Source organism: Hippopotamus amphibius, chromosome 2 (assembly GCF_030028045.1).
Source record: "Hippopotamus amphibius kiboko isolate mHipAmp2 chromosome 2, mHipAmp2.hap2, whole genome shotgun sequence".
In the NCBI taxonomy this organism is placed as follows: Eukaryota; Metazoa; Chordata; class Mammalia; order Artiodactyla; family Hippopotamidae; genus Hippopotamus; species Hippopotamus amphibius.
The window spans coordinates 59,700,814-59,720,804 of NC_080187.1; the positions used below are offsets into that span (position 1 = coordinate 59,700,814).

At 54.3% G+C, this 19,991-nt stretch overlaps 2 protein-coding genes across 2 annotated transcripts in view; one reads left to right on the plus strand and one right to left on the minus strand.

Moving 5' to 3' along the window:
• The window catches only part of LOXL2 (lysyl oxidase like 2), a 101,058-nt gene extending 94,602 nt beyond the window's left edge, over positions 1-6,456 (plus strand). The window contains exons 12-14 of the mRNA XM_057724876.1: positions 475-611; positions 4,639-4,750; positions 5,497-6,456. Coding sequence (XP_057580859.1) covers positions 475-611; positions 4,639-4,750; positions 5,497-5,576 — 329 coding nt within the window. The 3' untranslated portion in view covers positions 5,577-6,456. The remainder of the gene's footprint in view (positions 1-474; positions 612-4,638; positions 4,751-5,496) is intronic.
• A 988-nt stretch (positions 6,457-7,444) lies between these two features.
• R3HCC1 (R3H domain and coiled-coil containing 1) lies at positions 7,445-15,089 on the minus strand. Its single transcript, XM_057725055.1, is given in 9 exon segments — positions 7,445-7,739; positions 8,654-8,749; positions 10,141-10,211; positions 11,452-11,624; positions 12,571-13,207; positions 13,918-14,055; positions 14,484-14,611; positions 14,965-15,038; positions 15,041-15,089. Coding segments are annotated over 9 exon segments (1,503 nt in total). The 3' UTR covers positions 7,445-7,602.
• Between the last annotated feature and the right edge of the window lie 4,902 nt (positions 15,090-19,991).

Sequence of the window (19,991 nt, forward strand, 5' to 3'; positions counted from 1 at the left end):
ACAAGCCAGACCGGAGCCCACATCCAAGTGTGGATTCCCCAGAGGGAGACGGTGACCCCCGCCTCAAGCTCAAACAGTAAACCCCAAAACTTACCCAGATAAGCACACCCTTTATCCCCAGGCCGATATTCCTCGCAAAGGCGAGGTGGCCCAGAGTGGCCAGGGAAGGCTTCCTGGAGGAGGGGGCCCTTGGTGGGGCCTGAAGGGAGCAATGGGATATGGCAGGGAAGGAGGAAGGGATTCCACCAAAAGGGGAGCACAGCAGAGGATGAGCTGCTGAGCCCAGATGAAGCCAAGGTTGTGGGCCTGGGGGAAGGGAGAGATGCTGAGGGTGGGGTCTGGGGACGTCACCCACACAGCAGGCCTGCTCGGGGGCCTTTGTGGGGAAGGGGTCACAGGGGGCAGAGGAGGCGTCCGCGGGCAGAGGGGCCGTGGGTGCATGGTGACTGAGCTTCCCTCTGCCCTTGCCCGCAGACATCCAGAAGAGTTACGAGTGTGCCAACTTTGGCGAGCAGGGCATCACCATGGGCTGCTGGGACATGTACCGCCATGACATCGACTGCCAGTGGGTCGACATCACGGACGTGCCCCCTGGAGACTACCTGTTCCAGGTGAGGGGCGTGAGAAGGGGCTCCAGGCCCCCGCTGGTGGGAGGACGGGTCTCTGCCTTAGCGATGGGGAAGCAGCCTCCTTCCCGTTGGCACCTGGACAAAAAACACACGCGTGGCGGCCAGGCTGTCTAAAGTGCATGGGTCCTGCACCTGGAGGCCATCACAGTCACCAAGGTAACCTTGGTATGTGAAGCATGCACCCCCGTGGGGAACTGCAGACCTCCTGAGACATCAATTCAGTTAATACCTGGTGCGTGCATCTGCAGGCCAGATTTGGTCCTTAGGCCGGGAATTTGTGCACAGACTCTAAGGCAGCCTATACCTCTGTGTCCTTTGTTTTTTGTTGGGTTTTTTTCCATGATCTTTTTTTTTTTAATATTTATTTATTTTATTTTCGGCTGCATCAGGTCTTAGGTGAGGCAGGATCTTCGTTGTGGCATGTGGGATCCTTCACTGTGGTGCTCAGGCTTCTCTCTAGTTGTGGTTCACAGGCTTAGTTGCCCCGCTGCATGTGGGATCTTAGTTCCCCGACCAGGGATGGAATCAGCGTTCCCTGCATTGCAAGATGGATTCTGAACCACTGGACCACCAGAGAAGTCCCTCCTGTGTCCTTTGAAGCTATACTTTCACCTCCACCCTGATTCTCCAAGTGCCCTCACCCTGCCTTGGTCTGTGCTATCAAGGCTAAAAGCAATGACACAAAGAGCCATTCACTCACAGGTGTTTGTGCCTTGCCTCTCCCAGAAATGTTTGCCTCATAGAAGAGGATCAGCAGAGAGGGCAATTTTCAATGCAAACAAATGAATCTATAATGGTAGATTGTTAGGCACTAAAGACAGCCCTGTCCAGTTTGTGTGGAGACTTCCCAGGGTTTCCACATACTCTGTCCAGGGGAAAGGCCCGCCCTGGGGAAGAACTAAGAGGGCTTGGCCCCCCACCTTCCTGCAAATAGCTGCATGCTCCAGCCAGGGCCCTGACTGGTGGGGGTGTCAAGGGGCACCGTATCCCCAACGTCGCCCCTCCTCTTGCACAGGTGCACTCCTGCCTGCAGAGCCTGCATTTCACCTTCTCATTTTTCCCACATCCCCACCCGTCTTGCTTTCAAGCTTGACGGTTGGGTGGCAAGTGGGCGACCAGAATGTGTCATCCTATCTTGAAAGCTTTCCTAAGGGGGCATTCAGCCAGCACAGGGCCTGGCCACAGTCCCCCCCCCCCCCCCATAGACAGTCCTGGGAGAAACTGACACCTGCCGGGAAGTGACCACAGAGGGTCTTTGAAAGTTTCCCTGGTCAATTTCAGAAACTGGAAATCAGGTAGCCAAGCGCTTTTCCACCCACAAGCCCAGAAGCGCAGACTTGGAGAGGCCCAACCAAAGAGCAGAGTGCTCTTTATTTAAAAAATTGAACATCTGTGTCCCTGTGCACGTACTCGGTGTGTGGTGGTTTATGTTTGAGGTCTGCTATCCCTTTGCTGAGAGGGACATGTAGCATCGTATATTCTGACAATGTCTATTTAATAACTGCAGCTCACTGAAGATCAGTGATGGGCCAGAACCTGCCTATACCCTGTGAACCCATGGTCTCATGTAATCCCCCAGGGGTGGATATTACTATTACCCTCATTTCACAGCCAGGCAAACCCAGGTCACATCGACTCCATATTCTGTGTTCTTGACCCCTAAACTATACAATGAGCACATTAACTCACTCGGGGCATGTTCATGGAAAAGAATGTCCCTTGTGATAGATGTGGAGCTTTAGACATGGGAGAGCCCTGCCCTGAGTCACCGGTCCTTTCCATTCCCACGTGGACCCAAGCGCAGACACCGGCAATGCTGCACAGGTGGGAGAAAGCTGGGCCGAGGAGGGGGTGGCGTTCCAGCCGGAGGGGCCTGTGCACAGAGGCTCAGAGGCAGGGCTCACTGGGTTACTAGGTTCCTGGACCCACAGCGGATCTTTTATTTTTTTTCAGTATGAGGCTGCTGCTGCCACTTTATTTTTTGTTTGTGGTTTTTTTTTTTTTTTCAAGTTTTTTAAGATTGAGGTATAGTTGATTTACAGTATTATATTAGTTTCAAGTGTCCAACATAGTGATTCAAAATTTTTTTAGATTATGCTGCATTTACAGTTATAAAATATTGGCTCAGTTCCCCGCGCCGCACAATATATCCTTGTAGCTTACTTGTTTCATACATAGGAGTTTGTACCCCCATCTCACTCCTTCCCTCTCTCCTCTGTAGCTACTAGCTTGCTGTCTGTATCTGTTAGTCTGTTTCTTTTTTGTTACATTCACTAGTTTGTTGTATTTTTTAGCTTCTACATGTAAGTGATAACATGCGCTATCTTTCTTTCTCTGACTTATTTCACTAAGCGTAATGCTTTCCAAGGCCATCCATGTTGTTGCAAATGGCAAAAATTCATTCTTTTTCCTGGCTGAGTAGTAGTCCAGTGTGTGTGTGTGTGTGTGTGTGTGTGTGTGTGTGTGTGTGTGTATGTGTGTGTATTACATCTTTATCCATTCATCTGTTGATGGACACTTAGGTTGCTTTCACACCTTGGCTGCTGTAAACCGCAGCAGATCTTTTGTCTGAGGAACTAAAGTCACAGCCCACAGATCCTTACAGGATTGAGACCGTACACATGAGAGTCTGATGGGATTGTGGAGACCGTTCGTTTCAGTCCCCACCCCCGCACCCAAGTGGGTGGAGTAGGCCCTGACAGCTCCCACTGCCCTCACGGCCACCCCGCAGGGACACCCGGGTGGGCTTCCTGGAGGCACGGCCATCTGTGGGCAAGGGGCTGCTCAGGCCTTGGTGCAGAGGGTTTGTCTGTCCTGGGCTATGGGCCATACACGGGCCAAGGCAGGGGACAGAGAAGGTTGTCGGGTAGAAAAGACATCAAAGAAAAGTATGGCCACCCCAGAGTGGGACATGTACCAGCCTTATCTAGAGAGACAGAGTCACTGTGGGACATAGCCTAGGGCCCCCAGAATGGCCTGCACTGGCCCAGGACACAGGGCTGGAGGCCCCCGCTGGCCTGTTGCCCACAGCAGCTCTGGCAGGCCCAGCCAGCCTGCTAAAGGGTCACACGCAGGCCCTTCTGGAGGGAAAGGATGGCCCCAAACCTACAGAATGTGCCTTAACTAGCAGGCTGCCCCTCCTCCATCACCCTGACCTAGGGCAGCTCTGGCCTCCTGGCCTCCCCAGGGTCTCAGCCCTCCCAAATGCGGCGGGGCTCTGGGGGGACGTTCTCCTTTGTGTGCTCCACACCTTTGCCCACAGCCTCAGGCCCAGCTTCTGTGACTTCACCCTCCACCTCTCTTCCCTTTCTCCTCTGGGTTCCTCACCCCAAGTCTCCCTTTTCTGTCCACTCCCAGAAGCCCCCTCAAAATGATGATCCTTCCTGCTCCTTTGGGCTACACCCTTTTACCTGGAATAATGCAGAGGAAGGGGGTGCAAGGGGGGCCCTGTCTCCCCCAGAGCCCAGGCCTTGCACTGGTGAATGGGAAGGGCTTGGGGACCCCCTAGAGCAAACCGAGGCCTGGAGCGCGGAAGCCATGTCACTCCGCTGGGAGCAGTGTCCTCTCCAGCACCCAGGGCAGCGCCCCCCCCCCCCCACTCCCCACAGCGCCCAGTCCTTGTCCCCATGTCCTCCCAGAACATCTTGCTCCCCAGCTCCCTTCTGGCTCCTTCAACAGCCATTCTGTGGCCTCCCCAGGCCCCTGCTTCTGCCTCTCTACCAACCTCAATCCTCCCAGGGCACCCAGGAGAGGTTAAGAGTGTGTGTGTGTGTGTGTGTGCGAATTATGAGAGAGAGGTACGAGGAGGTCTCGCTCCTCCAGGCCTCACCTCCTCTGCCTCCCTGACCGCATCTCCAGCCAGCTCTGCGCCCACCTGTCTGCTCTTGGAGCACAGCTCCCTTTCGCGAGGTCAGCCCTGCTCTGGAGGCAGGGCTGGCCTCAGCATCTCAGCTGGGCCTGGGACGGAGGGTGGCCGAGACAGGACCCCCTCCACCTGCCTCTCCCTCAGGTTGTCATCAACCCCAACTACGAAGTGGCAGAGTCTGATTACACCAACAACATCATGAAGTGCAGGACCCGCTACGACGGCCACCGCATCTGGATGTACAACTGCCACATAGGTAAGGCCCCCAGGGCTGCCCACCTCAGGCCTGCCAGGTCCACCCACTCCATACGCCACCTCCAGGAGGCAGGCAAGAGCTGTCTTTCTTAAGGAACCAGAGCAGCTTCCGAATGTGGGTAAAGACCTCAGGGAATGGGGCCGGCCTCGCGTTTCCACACATAAGGACATCGTAGACACACAGGCCTGGATGGAGACAGGGTTTTCACAGCCAGCTCTGGTTAAGGCGAGAGGACGGGATAGAAACAGGCCGGCCCAGCGCAGACCCCAAAGCTATTTCAGGGCTGGAGCTGAGCCCACCACCTTATTATGCTTGAGACCTCAAAAATGTGGGCGTCAGTAATTTGTGGGCTCCGTGTATCGTTTTCCTGTCGAGAGCGCAAAGCTAGTCAACCACAGTGGCTTCTGGTTGCCAATAAAGAAGCTTTTCCTTGCATTATACAACCTGGGTTCCAAAAGGGGATGCTGGGCTTTCTCTTCCGCAGGAAAAGTGATGACCTCATTCTCAGTGGAGAAAACTATGGAGGAGAAAACGAAAAGCCCTAGGTTTAGCCACTCCTTCACTTGACTTTGACAGAGCAGCTGACACGTGCCTGGCCCTAGAGATGGCCAGCACCTGTCGCTGCCCTGGTGGCATCACATAGAGGTGGCCCCTGCAGGTCACGTGGGGAGGGCGGTGGCTTCAGGGCCCCTGCAGCCTCTGCATCTAGTTTACCAAAATCCATCTCCCTGATGCCCACCCCTCAGGTGGTTCCTTCAGTGAAGAGACAGAAAAAAAGTTTGAACACTTCAGTGGACTCATAAATAACCAGCTCTCCTCGCGGTAAAGCGGCGACGGGGTCACCTCCTGCCTTCAGGCCACAGCGTGTCTCCCCCAACAACTGCAGTCTGACCGGATCGCCCTGCTCCCCCTCGTCCAGGCCGGCCCCACCCGTCTCGACCTCCTGCAGCCCCGGCCAAGCTCAGGAGGGAGGTGAGGAAGGCGTGTTCCTGACACCTGCAGCCTGGGAAGGCCTCTAGGGCTGGGGCTTGTCCATGGGGCTGTGGGAGCAGCGCCACTGGAGATCCACCCTGTCCAGGACCCCAGCGCACAGGGTGCCATCACTTGTCCCACCCAAGTACAGTCCACTCCGAGTCTCACCGCCTGCTCGGCTCACCACAGATAACACGGGGCCACTTTCTTCTCAAGTTATATGTGGGCAGCGTGAGTGATCAAGCCGAGGAGGTCAGGCTGAATCCCATCTCTCCTCCTGTTAGGTCGTTTCCAGCCAACTGGAGCATCTAGACTTCTCTTCCAGTTAAACAAACTGCCTCTACTCTGTTCTATTCGCACATATAAATAATGTTGCCACACGTCTTCCGATTCAGTGAGCTCGGAGCTGGTGCTTCTCTTTTCCCCAGCCCCCACACCGCTGTGTCCTCTTATTTTTCAAGATACTATTATTACATTCTATTTTCACAGACTCTGAAACACAAATTTAGTGGCATTTTATATTGGGCATCTGGGCCTTTGAAAGTATAGCTCAAAAGAAAAACCAACCCACCTGTGTAAGCGACTCCTCTTTCTGTCCTTCCAATTCTGTGGGTAATTGATTCAACGGTGCTATAACCAGGGTCCTGGGTGATAAGGACACTCACCAATCGCCGTGTGTCACCATGGACACGTACACATACTTGAAACTTGGAATAAAAGATTTATGATCTGCATGTGTGTTTCATTTGGGCGTCTGCACGCAGCCCCTGAGCCGCAGGGCTCCTTTCCCTAGTCAGCAGTCAGGCAGCTCCGCACCCTTACAGGTTCTCTCCTGCAGAGATGTGGGTTCCCGGGCCCCTCCCGTCCGGCGTGGCCACAGGGGCCTCCTTCAATACCCACACCACAGCGGAGGAGCAACTCCTGCCCAGAGCAGCCCTCTAAGGAGGTCAGTAAAATCAACAGACATACAGGCCTCAGCCTTTCTGCAGCTCTTGTGTTTTAGTGAAATGTGTCAGGCGCGCAGTGCTTGTGTGAGAACCAGATGGGACATCTTGACATACGTATCAGGAGACGTCCCCATAGGGCAGCACCGGGGCTGGGCTCTGGGGGAGGGGCGATGAAGCAGATCAGGGGGCCCCACGCTCTTCCTCGGGGCGCAGTGAGGGTGGACCCCAAGCCACTCTCCCCCAGGCCCGGGGCCCCCTCTGTGTCACAGTGCGCTGCAGCCCAGCAGATCGAGGGGTCCGTGATGACCTCGGAGCATCAGGTAGGGCCACTCAGCACCAACTCCACCCAAACCAGAAAGATGAGTGTACTGGGACCCTGTTCCCACAAAGCTCCCCCCAACCCAGCCCCATTCCTGTGAGGGGAGAGAACTCGGTGAGCATTTCGGGTTTCGCCTCTTGGCTTGTTCTTGTTGATCTCCACACCAGCCCAAAGGGTGGGCGCCCTCAGCACGGCCAACACCCCACAGATGCTCTGGGAGAGGCCAGGCAGGTGTCACCCAACAGGTGTAACCTACCCCCCAAACCCAGCAGGCTCTGCGCAGAAATGCTCTTGAGGCCCAGCTGGGTCCTGGCGGCCCGTCAGTGGGAGTGACCAGCTTCTTCAGCAGCCCCAGGTCTCACATGGGAGGCGAACAGCACCCCCTAGTGTCCCTCCGAAACCATCACATTTTGAAGCAATCACATCACAATTCTTAAATTTTTATTTTTTCTCAACTTCTGGAACTGCAACAAACTAAAGCCCACCACGGCCCACAGTGGCGCTCCCAGGGTGGCTCAGGGCGGCTCTGCTGTGCGTAAAGGCGTGCGGAGTTGGCACCTAAGCTGAGTTGGGGGCGGGGGGTTGGGGGGCGCTGATCAGGCCGGCTGGGCCGCTCAGGGCCTCAGGGCGGTGGGAGGCTCTACTGCAGGCCGCTCCTTCCTTCTGTGTTGGAGCCCCAGGGCCCGGGCCACCAGCCTGCGGGCCACGGCTGTGTTTGTCTGTGGTCTCTCCTTCGCCAGACGCAGGAGCTCTAAAAGGAAAGCCCCGTGGGGTGGGGACTTGAATTCAAGGCTATGGCCTCTCCTCCCAGCGACACAGCAGCCTCAGAGGCCATTGGAGCCAACCCCTGAGGCCCAGCCGCGCCCAGCGTGGCCAGATGCTGATGACGGGGCCACTTGGGGCTCCAGGCCCCCTGTGGGGTCCTGACTAATCCTGCCACCTCTCTGCGCCCTCCCTGTTTCTCCTGTCCACCTCCCTGCTTTGAGAGGGAAAGCAAATCAGGATGGGACACCTGGAGCTCTTGGATCAACAGACAGGATGTTTATTGTCCCCAAGAAGTCTGGGACAAAGACCATGTAATCCACAAGAATGTGGACGGCCTCGGCAGGCTTCTCCCGGGCCAGTTTTGCCAGCCACTGCTTTGCAGTCATGGACAGCTGGCCTCTAAAAGCCCCCCTCGTGCTTTCTGGAAGGAGGAGAGGGAAGGGGAGGAGCCGTCATGTACACGGCACCTTCTTTCCGCGTGCCCTTCCCCGCTGGGGGCACGTCTGCCAGGCTCTCTCATTCACTCCAGGGCTTATCTCACAGAGCAGGAGACCAGCTCACAGACAGCAGGGGACATACTCAACTTAAGTAAGCTCCAGAGCCAGGATGACACTGAAGCCCCAGCAGCAGCACGTGGCTTCCACGGCCCTACAGAAAGACCAAGCCTCCCCCACGCCACAGCCACAAGGGGTGCGAGCAGAGGGCCAGCCCAGGATGCAGCAGCTGGCAGACTGCTCTCCTGACGGGCCCCCGAGGGCGGGGAGCCGCGCCCCGCTGGCCACGGCAGCCCGTGGGCCCTAAAGCAGAGGCCTGAAGACAGGCGTGAATCGGAGGGCAGGCCCCACCCCGTCCAGCTGAACACTCACTCAACCCTCCCACCCAGACCACCGGCCCCCTTACTTGGCCTCTGCAGGGCCTTCAGCTTGGACTGCTTGGTTCCCTGCGTCAGGGGTCGGATCTTGAATGCAGAGAAATCCCTGGTCAGGGCTTCAGCAGCTGTGGAAAGACAGCAGCTCTGAAGCCATCCCTTCTCCCGCCTGCTGAGGCCTCCTCAGGACCCAGGAACACACGTGTCACCCCGAAGCCCATGAGCTGCTTCGTACACGCGTTCAAAGCCTGGGGACAAGACTGCCCCACGAGCTCGCCTTGTCCCCGGGCCTGCACGGGGCCACCCGTGCTCTCAGATGGGAGAGCCCGTACGGAGCCCAGCTTCCACGCTCCTTCCCTGGGCTGGTCAGGAGCCACACGTGAGCCTGCGGTTCTGACGTCAGGAAAGGCAGGCCCCCTCCTTCCAAAGCCCAGGAGCTTAAAACAAACATCACCCTTTCCTCACTCAAGACCCTCCCAGGGCACATGTCCTCACGGCCCCAAGCTGTGCTGGGTCACGGAGCACTTGGGCCACTTACAGACAGAGCTGGGAGGGGCTTCAGGTCCAAGCCACTGTCCGGATGAGGCCGGGATGTGGCCTGCCCGTGCCACACAGATTGGCGGAGCCCAGACGGCAGCCAGGGCCAAGCCTAGCCCACTGCTCATCCTTTCTGTGGACCAGGAGCCTCTGGGCCTCCCCCCCGCCCCCACGTCCCTTTCGGTGGCTTCCTCTCTGGGGCTGAAGCCCCCACCTTGCCCCAGTCCTCTTGCTCCCTAGACACCGTCCCCCTTCTCTGAGACCTCAGGCTCTCCCGAGGACTTGGCCCGCCTCAGCCATGGTCACTCCCAGCTCCGTGTTCAGAAGCTGTTGTTGTGAGAAGCGCAGCCAAGGGGGACCAGGGGCTGGCTCTTTACAAATATACCCAAACTGCACAGTGGTGTGGCAGGGGCAGCCCAGGAAAGTGGCCGAGAGAGAAGAGGAGCGCCAGAGTTACAGCCAGGAGACTGGCTGGCCTCCCAGCTTTGACGTCGAGAGGCTTCGTAACCTTGACCAGACACTGGCATCCTGGGAACTCAGTCTCCCCATCTGTAAAATAGGGGTCAACCGACCTGCTTCTTGAGGCTGAAATGAAAATGGAATGAGAACGCATCTGCTCAAACTGTATGAAATTGCTGGTATTTGAATGCTTTTGATATATAAAAATGGCACCTTGATATGCTTTCATTTAGTGTGTGGAAGTCCACAGGGCTTGGCCCTACATGCTCAGTAAAGGTCCCCTGAATCTGAAACCTATGAAATGAAGGCACAAAGATGAACAGGCAAGGCCGTGAGCTTCCTGGCCCAGCGCTGGCTCTGCTCCCTTGACTTCTGCATTAGGTGGCTAGGAGCTACCCTGCCAGTCCACTGGCTCAGGGTAGCCTGCACCCTGGCCAGGAGGATCCCCACCCAGGAAACCTAGGTCCCCCCCCTCCCCAACAGCAGTCAGAGGAGGGGCTGAGCCACCACGCAGCCGCCTTACCTGAAGCCAGGCAGGGAAAGACCCCGAGAGCGTGCGTGTCATCCACCCACTGGATCTTAAACCCCTTCTCTCTGTCCGGGGAAGAGACAGAGTGATGAAGAGAGCAAATGTGCAAAATCCCCTCTGCTACAGAAGTCCCCTCTCACCTCCAATCCTCAAACACTCCGAGCCCAGACAAATTCCATCTCCTCTGGGAAGGAGAGGACCATCGGGGCCAGACTTTCTCTGAAGACCATACAGTCAGCTTCAGAAAGACAGACACCACCCCTGTGGTCATGGTGGGCCCCTGACGCCTAGAACTGAAGGAGTCAGGACTCAGAGCTCGTAGAGCACAATGCCAAGGGCAAAGAGCGCTCCTCATGGGTGCTGTCACATCAGGCCAAGGGAGTGGGGTCCAACGCTAGAGACAAAGGGCTTACGTAGTGGGGACAGGACCCAATGTAAGAGTGTCAATGCAACTGCCCCTGGTAGACTTTCTTCCTGCCGCTCAGGAAAGCACCCCAGTCTGGGGCCCGTGGAAGCCAGAAGCAGTCCCAGGGCCTGAGGCTCCTCTGTGGCACTGCCATGCCAGCCAAGGAAGCCACTGGTGGCCTGGGTCTGGCCCCGCCCTCATGGGTGGAGAGCAGATGGGCCCTTCGTGCCTTCCACCAGCTCAGGCTTGGAGGGGGACAGAGAGGCTGTTTGGGAAGCAGTCAGAAAGGGGGCCCTGAAGAAAGGGATGTTTTTAAAGCCTAAGCAGGAAAAGAGAAGGGGGACTGGAGAAAAGAAAATGAGCATTTAGAAAAATAAAATGAAGAAAGGAGAAAGAATTGGACTTGGATCCAAGGAATTTGGGAAGACAGGAGAAGTCTTTCTCTCTCCCCATCTGCCACCTCCGCCTGACTCTGCCCCAGAGCCGCTCAAGCCCAGTTCACCCTAGAAACAGTTCCTGCCCAGAGATAGCCCTCCATCTGGTGAATGACCGAACGGGTGGCCCCGCTGGGTCCTGGCCGGCCTGTGGGTGTGCAGGGCACCAGGACAGAGGTCTGCTGCCCTGTGCCAGCAGGACCAGGTATCGGGCCTCTGGAAAGTGTCTACAACCAAAAACTCGGTTCTCCTCCTCTGCACAGTAATGGGCAGCAGGCCAAACTGCCCAGTGGTATAGAGCCCAGAGCAACCACATCCACTTTCTGCCTTTCTTTCTAGATCACTGGGCACTAGGGGAGGGGCAGGCAAGTATCCCCTACAACAAAGGGGTGTCCTAGCTCCTCTCCAGAAGGCAAGCACACACCCCCCACCACCACCACCCCCCAAAGCCTCACTGACACTCACTGGAACTCAGAAAAGGCTGCCAGCAGGTCCTCGGTCTTGAGCGCCGGCTCAAAGTCGTAGATCTCCACCACGTGTGCAAAATCCTTCTCCCCAGGCAGTTCCTCTGCGAAGGAGGACGTGTCCACATGGATTTTCTCTACCTGAATCTCCTTCTCAGTCAGGTTGTCCGTTATCTGGGAGAAATCAGACCCTTTAGCAAGGGGAACTCTGACACACAGGGCTCCAAATGACTGCTCTCAAAATCACACCCTGAGAGTCCTGCAGGCTTTTGGGTAGATAGGAAGGTAAGTGCCCCGGGCAGGAGTCTGGGAAACACAGCAGGATGGCAGTCTGGGCCAGAAGATGGAGAAGCACGAGTTTTAGGGGAGTCCCCACTGGATGACTGGCACTGACACACATTGTTTCACAGAATCTCGAAAACTCTCTTCTATAGGCCCACTTTACAGGTGGGTAAACTAAGACAAAGAATTAAGTAATCTTGCCCTGAGTTGCTGTCGGTAAGAGACAGAGCTGGGCAGGCCCAGAATCTTTCTGTCTCTCATTAATGATGTGATAATAAGCAAGGCTTTCTGGTGTCTGTCCTTCATCTGCAAAATAGCGATACAGGCTGCCCACCCTCCCAACTAACAGCACAGCCAGGCTCAGGGGCGGACACACGGTACAGTTCCAAGGACGTGAGATTTGTACGACAAAGCTTCAGGCAGAAGAGCAATTTTCATGACCAACATCTGCAGTGCCTTCTAAAGCATGTGCACACCGCTCCTAGCTATATTACCTTGGGAAGCATGTATTATTACCTGTTATTTTTTCAGATGAGGAAACTGAAACTTAGAAAAGCCAAATGATTTGCCCACAGTCGAACAGCTCCTACGTGGTTGAGCTGGGACCCAAATCCACACCCCTGATCCCAGATCCTGGACCTCCTCCCCTCTGCAGTGTCAGTCCTGACTCCTGTGTCCCCGCCACATCTCCTAAGGGATCCCTATCACCCAACACCCAGTCCTGCTCAGCCAGCACAGCCCCCAACCCCTCCACACCGTGACCCTCAGCCCCCATCCACCCTCCGCTACACCCACCTCACTGCCGCCCTCCCTTTTTTGGGCTTAAGAGCCTCATCACCTCCTGCAGCAGCTCACTGTAATCGTCCTCCTCCTCGGAGCAGCTGCCCAGCCCCTCCTCTTCCACCTCTTCCTCTTCCTCTTCCTCCTCTGCTGCCAGGCTCCTCTCCAGCTCACTCCCATTCCCCTCTTTCAAGTCCAGCTGCAGACCAGGCCCAGGCTGTGTGGCCAACTCCGACCTGTCTCCTGTCCCTGAGTGATTCTCAGGCCCTGGGGACTCAGTGGCCGCTGGGTCCGGCGGGGACTCAGTGGCCGCTGGGCCCAACAGAGACTCTTTCTCACAACTTTCGCCAGGGCCTTTTTGGTCCTCTGCTGCCTGAGTCACCAACACAGGAAGTTCCTGATCAGGACTGGGGTCCCCAGCACCGATATCTCCGGGCTCTTCTGGGACCCCGCCAGCTGGAGCATCTCCCTGGAGCCCTGGGGCAGGGGGTAGTGCCCATTCTTCTTGCCTGCGCAGCACCCGGGGCACATACAAAGCCTGGTCTGGCTTGCGTCCACGATGCCACCGGCCGGCCCGTGCCCCTCGGGGTCCAGCAGTTGCTCCCTGGCTTGAGGTGGGCCGAGGACCTCGGTACTTGCTAGGGTGGGAGGCAGGAGGGCGGCAGGGGCCGGAGAGTCCATCTGGACTGGGTAACCTGCAGCAGGAGCAGGCGGAGGTCAGAGCAGTGTTTAGGCCCCAAGGAAAACTGTTTACTGGAGCTACCTGCCATTCAGGCATGAGGCTTTCAAGTCAGCCGTGGGCAAACGCCAAAGCCAAAATGACCCTCGAAAACACCTTATCAAGGCATCAGAGACAAGGCTGGATGCCCTGAACAAGCCCAAAGCAGTCAGTTCTCCCGCCAGTGTTATAAATCGTATATGAGACTGCTGAGTCTTCGCTTACTCACAGGGCGAGGTGAGCACTAGTATTTAGGAACTATGTTATTTAGAAAATAGGTAACTTTCAAAGCCAGGATCATAGTCATTATGATGAGATCGTGTGGGACGCACATGGAAACATGAGTGAAAGCCCAGATGTGCTCTGATGTTCCACGGCATCTGCGGGGCACAAGCTGACCAAGAGCGACACAGGACCGACGCCCTCGCTATTTAAACTGCTCTTTCTCCCTTTTGGCTCCACATGCATAAGCTGAATTTGCTAAAGGAGTTCCCCAAACAGTGTACATCTACTGCCCTGCTGGGGCAGAAGGCAGCACTGACTGGAAGCAACTGAGGCTGGGGATAGAGGCGGCGGCCTGGGGGCTCCCAGCCCTGGTTCCCTCCCAGAAGCTGACCAGCTCACCCAACCCCCTCTCCACCCCCTCAAAGAACTTCTGAGAGGGCTCCAAGGCTGCAGGATACACACCTGATGTCCAGGTGACAGATGACCGTCCTCCTCCTCCAGCCCTCCCCAACAGAGAAGCTGCTCAAAAGATCAAAATTCTCTGCTGTCCGATGGATCAGGTACCGTTGGCGACTGGAGAGTGGGGGGAAGAGAAGGACCCTGGGGAGGGACGGGAAAGGAGAGCTGAGCAGGAGCTCCAGGTGCAGCCCCCAGGCCTGAGTCCCACCAAGTCCACTCTTGTTTTAACGGTGGCTTAAAAACTAGGCTCCCTCTGCCCCCAGGGTCCCAGACTGACTACAAAGGACCTGCCAAGAGAGGTCAGACAGGGAGCTACTGGCCCCATCCCCCTTCCATTGCTGGGCCCCTTCAGTCTCTGGTGATGCTCAGGGTTACACAGGAAAGATGCAGCTAGGAGAGGCCTGACAGCAGATTATGAAACCTAAAGGTCAGAGCCGGCCGCGAGCCCGCTACTTTGGATGCACCGCTGGGCAAAGGGGCACTGGAGGCTCGGGGCGAGCCCTGTCCTCCGCAGCAGCAGAGCGGGAGCAGGCAGCCCCGGGCCCTGCGCCACCCTCACTCCAGCTTACTTTGACAGCTGCTTCTGCAGCAGGAAGCGGCCCAGCTCCTCCTGGATGCGGTGCACAAAGTCATTCTCGGCTGAGGAGAGGAAGACGCCGTCCAAGCAGAGAAGGGCCAGGGTGACAGGTGGGAGAGCCTGCGGGGCAACGGACACGGCCGCCATCAGAGCGCAGATCCCGGGCCCACCCACGACCAAAGCCAAGGTCTCGCCTCCGATCGGAGAGGACCCGGCCTCCGCGGCGGGGAAGGGACGTGCCCAGGGTCGCCGGGGAGGGCGGTAGCCGGGCGCGGGGTGGGGGTGGGGGTGTCTCCCGGCCCCGCTGCGCTTCCTCTCGCTGTCCCCGGGCCCGCGCGCTGCCGCCTCGGGTCTGCTCAGTCGGCGCGATCGACCCTCTCGGCCCGGAAGCCAGAGACACGGGGGGCGGGGGGAGGCCGGCCGCGAGCGGGCAAGCGGGTCAACCCGCCCCCAGGCCCGCCTGCCGCACTCACCACGGCCGCCCCGCGCGTCGCCGCCGCCGCTCTGACGGTCCCCAGAAGCCTGCGCTCCCCGGAGCCCGAGAACCGCCCGGGCCTCGGCGGAGCCGCAGCGCCACCGCGCGGCCCGGGGGAGGCATCGCAGCAACGGCAGAGGGTGTGTTTGTGTTTGTGTTTTGTTTTTTTTTATTTACTCATTTATTTATTGGCTGTGATGGGTCTTCGTTGCTGCACGCGGGCTTTCTCTAGTCGCGGAGGGCGGGGGCTATTCTTCAGTTGCAGTGCGCGGGCTTCTCAGTGCAGTGACTTCTCTTGTTGCAGAGCACAGGCTCTAGGCGCACGGGCATCAATAGTTGTGGCCCGTGGGCTCAATAGTTGTGGCTCATGGGCTCTAGAGCTCAGGCTCAGTAGTTGTGGCACACGGGGCTTAGTTGCTCCGCGGCATGTGGAATCTTCCCGGACCCGGGCTCAAACCCGTGTCCCCTGCATTGGCAGGCGGATTCTTAACTACTGGGCCACCAGGGAAGTCCTGGTGTTCTTGATTGTTCTGCCAAAGAGTGCACAGTCTCCTAGGATCAATTAAGTTCAGCAAATACTTTGGGGTGGCTCCTATAAACTAGATCAGATGGTGTGGGGTACCAGATTTTCGGGATCATTATCCACCCCCCCCCCCCCCCGCCACCCCAGGATGTAAAAGAGGAATAAATAGGAAGTTTCTGGACACCAAGAATTTCATCACTCTTTGACCATGGCTGCTCTTCCCTGGCCCTTAGTGATGGAAAGTGCAAAGAGGTCCAACTCACACCAAAGGGTCATTGATAAGGTGTACTAGCCTGTGGGTAACAGGCGCGGTAGCCACTAGAATGGTGATTTGCAGGCCATCAAATTATACTACATTGCTACATCTAAAAATAACTTCAGCACCCACCTTAAATAGGGCTTGAAATTCTTGCCATAGGTCAGTGAGGGATGGGCTATTTTAATCTAGGAGACCAGGGTTGAAATCCTCCTCTTCACAAAAAGGTGCTGAAATATGAGCCTTTGATTATCCTGAATCAAGCAGGGCCCTGAGTTAACAGCATTGAAGAACCAGGTTTTAGTACAGGTGTGAGACAGTCTGAGTGGACCCTGAAGTAGGATATGGGAAAGGTCACGGGGAGAGTATCCCTCAAAAGGCCAGGTGGGAGAATCTGGAAACAGAAAAATTAAGATGCATTTTGCTCTCTTGCAGTTTCTTCCAGGTATTTCTTTAGAAAGATGGTGGTATTATATCACATTTACAAAAACTATCTTTCTGGATAGTTTTTCAAAAATAAAAAGGATCTAGAATAAAAACACCACCAAGTGCAAAGAGAACTCAGGAAGGTGAGTCATGAGTCTCCTTTTCAGGCCTGGTTGTAAGAAGAGATTCTGAAGACCTGACAGGTCCCCTGCCCCAGCCTCCTGCCTGGAGGAGTAGAGGGTGAAAAGGCAGCAGGAAGAACAGGGACACCCATTTGGATTTTGACTCCACCAGCCCCACCTGTATTCCACACTGGCTTAACTGAAGTGGAATCAGGCTTGAGAGAATGCTGAGGGCCACACAATGATACCATTTATCTGACCAGGCTTCCATGATGGGAGGTATGAGGCTGGGAGACAAGCACACCTAGCAGCTATGGACCACACACGACCTGGAAGGAAAACACATGCTGACGTAGAAAACAAAGGCCCAACTTTCTCAACAACATGGCCATCTCTCCCCAAAATGAAGGAACCAGGACACAAGACATACCCCCACCTCTTGAGAGCTGGAGTGGGAGACAGGACTTCAATACATTCAGAGAGACTCAGAAACAAAGCTCTCAGAGGAAGGCTGCCCATGAACACAGTTTTCAGCACACTTTCTTCAGATAACTTGGAGGCTGAACAGAAAAAAAAGGTATCAGCATGAAGGCCTCCACTTGTGGGTGGAGGTTATTAAGAGATGATGCCAAGATAAATGGGGAAGGGAATCAGAGGGCATCTACCCACACAATTTGGGGACAAATGGCAGTTGAGCACTGAATTGTCCCCAGTCAGAAATAAACAGAACAAAAAGCAGCAGGTTGTGAAGAATTTCTACAGCAAAAACAAACAACAACCAAAAAAAGCAAAATAGGGACTTCCCTGGTGGCACACTGGTTAAGAATTCGCCTGCCAATGCAGGGGACATGGGTTCAATCTCTGGTCCAGGAAGATTCCTCATGCCATGGAGCAACTAAGCCCACATGCCACGACTACTGAGCCCACATGCCACAACTACTGAAGCCCGTTTACCTAGAGCCTGTGCTTTGCAACAAGAGAAGCCACTGCACTGAGAAGCTAGCGTATCGCAATGAAGAGTAGCCCCTGCTCGCCACAACTAGAGAAAGCCTGCAGGCAGCAATGAACACCCAATGCAGCCATAAACAAACAAACAAATAAATAAATAAATAAATCATAATAGGAAAAAGAGGATAAAAGTATATTGGAAAGTTCTCTTGAGAAAAGAAGAAATTTCAGTTAATAACTACTTTATATTCTCAAGGAAATCAAAGAAAGTCTGATTTCCGTGTAGCAATGGGTAAACCAACAGAATGACATGAAAGCAAACTGTCAGAGGCATGGAAAGACATAAAAGAGGCAATTGTGTTCATCAGGGAAGCAGCAAAAAGTAGAGTCAACAATGCTGAAAACAAATCAGTGACATGGAGTAAAGGCTTGTGAAACTGAAGGTAACTATTACTTACACAAAACTTGCAACATAATTGACACGAATTTAATCTTTACAGCAGCCCGTTCAGATGGAGACTGTTACCCTTATTGCAGGGAATGATCTGAGGTTTAGCCAAGGATAGCAGTTACTAAATGCAGAGTTGGAACTCATTCTAATCCAGACCTAGCCTGTCACCCCCATGCTCCTGAACACCACCCGATTAAGATTTTCCATCTTGGGACTTCCCTGGTAGCACAGTAGTCAAGAATCTGCTTGCCAATGTAGGGGACACGGGTTCAATCCCTGGTCCAGGAAGATTCCACATGCCTCGGAGCAACAAAGCCCACGCACCACAACTACTGATGCACACCCGCCCACAAGCCACCACACTGAGAAGGCTGAGCACCACAACGAAGAATAGCCCCTACTCGCTGCAACTAGAGAAAGCCCTCATACAGCAACAAAAGACCCAACACAACCCCCCACCAAAAAAAAAAAAAAGATTTTCCATCTTTAGAATGTCATTAGATTTGACACTGTGGCTAGACAGAAGTTAGGCATTAAATAAACCAGATGAATCCAGTCAACTAGAGAAGCATGTTAGGTGTGTGTTGTAGAGGTTTACCTAAAACAGGAGGTATAATTGAGTGATGATGAAAGGATTGCATGCAGGGCACATGGGGTTGCAAACAGTCCCATCTGAAGGGATGGACCTAGAGTCCCCTGGTACCACAGTGACCCTAAATTGCAACTCAGTGCACCTTCCCTTGCCATGGGTAGGATCACTAGGGTCACCTGCAGCTCTGGAGTCTACATCCCAATTTTACATTTCCTTACTCTAAGCAGCCTGAGATGGGAACACGGGCATTAAACTGTCTTACCAGTAACCTCAGCTTGATGAGCTAGCTTAACCTTCATTTAAGGTTAAGTTTAAGAATATCAAGTTTATGTTTGTTATTGAAAGTCCTTGTCATGTTTACATAGTTTTGACATATGTATTAGAGAATCTAACACAGGTGGTGATTCCAGTTTAAAAAATGAAGTGGATCTAAAACTTACAATTTTCAATGGGCACATGTGAGAATATTTGACTAAGTTTGTAAACAGTATTATAATATTAAAGAGAACTGGAGTCATAATATTTGAAGATCAGTAAGAGTTCTTAAGATACAGCACATAGGAAGGTTTTGCTCCATAGCCTGCTGGAGCATCCATTTGATATATGTAAGAAGAAAGTCAGGACTTCTGGGAAGATAGAGCAAACACATTTTTGCAATTCCTTGCATTCAATACAACTAGACATTATATATAAAATAAACATAAGGAGACTGAAATGTGGAGAAAAGAAGGCAGACCAGCTATGGACCTCTGGTTCCAAGGAACAACAAAGTGGTAAGTTTCCTGGGTTTTCTTTACATCTCAAATTTTCAGATTTGGAGCCTGAAGAAGCCAGAAATCCAGAAATATCAATGGACACAGAACAAAACCAACAGACTAACAAAAACAACAACCAAAAACCACTCCAACAAATGGCTTTTTTCTCTCTAGCCAAAGGGGCAGGCTAGCAAGACAGAACGCTTTGAGACAATATAACTGCTCAACCTCAGCCAAACACCATCCCCGTTCACACCAGCAAAGGCCATGCTGGAGCCTCGATTTTCACCCTCACCAGGTTGTAATGAAGTGTTACAACCTTCCCACGAAGATGATGTCAAAGAAGGCCACATAGGGAGCTGGGAATTTCAGGCCCTCCAGGCAGCAAAGAGCCCTGGGCCCTGCCTGCAGTGTCAGTAGAGACTACCAGAGAACATGACTGCCACCCCCACCCAGCAGTAAACAGGCACCCCTCACCCTCCACACTGGAATACAGTCAGAGGATGCCTAGTGAGCAGCAGGACTTTCACCACCACCCAGAGATCAAGAGGCAACCCCACTCCCAATGGTGTCAGTGGAGGCTATGTGGGGAGAAGCAGCAAGGCACTTCTACCCATCCCAGCCAGGAAATCATCCATGGAGGCCTAATGGGAAGCTGAACTCCCACCCTCACCCAGCAGTAATGAGGAGCCCACATCTCAGTGTTAAAGAAGGCTAAGTGGGAGACCTGGACTCTAACCTCTAGCTGATAGTAACAGAGCAATGCTCCCTATTACACTTCTGGAGTGGTATCAGAGAAAGCTAAAGCAGATGTTATAAAGATCCAGAATCTCATAACATAATACCCAAGACATCCAGGATTTAATAAAAAATAAATTGTGATACCAAGAATTAGGAAGATCTCAAACTCAATGAAAAAGATAGTCAATAGATGCAAACATTGAGATGCCAG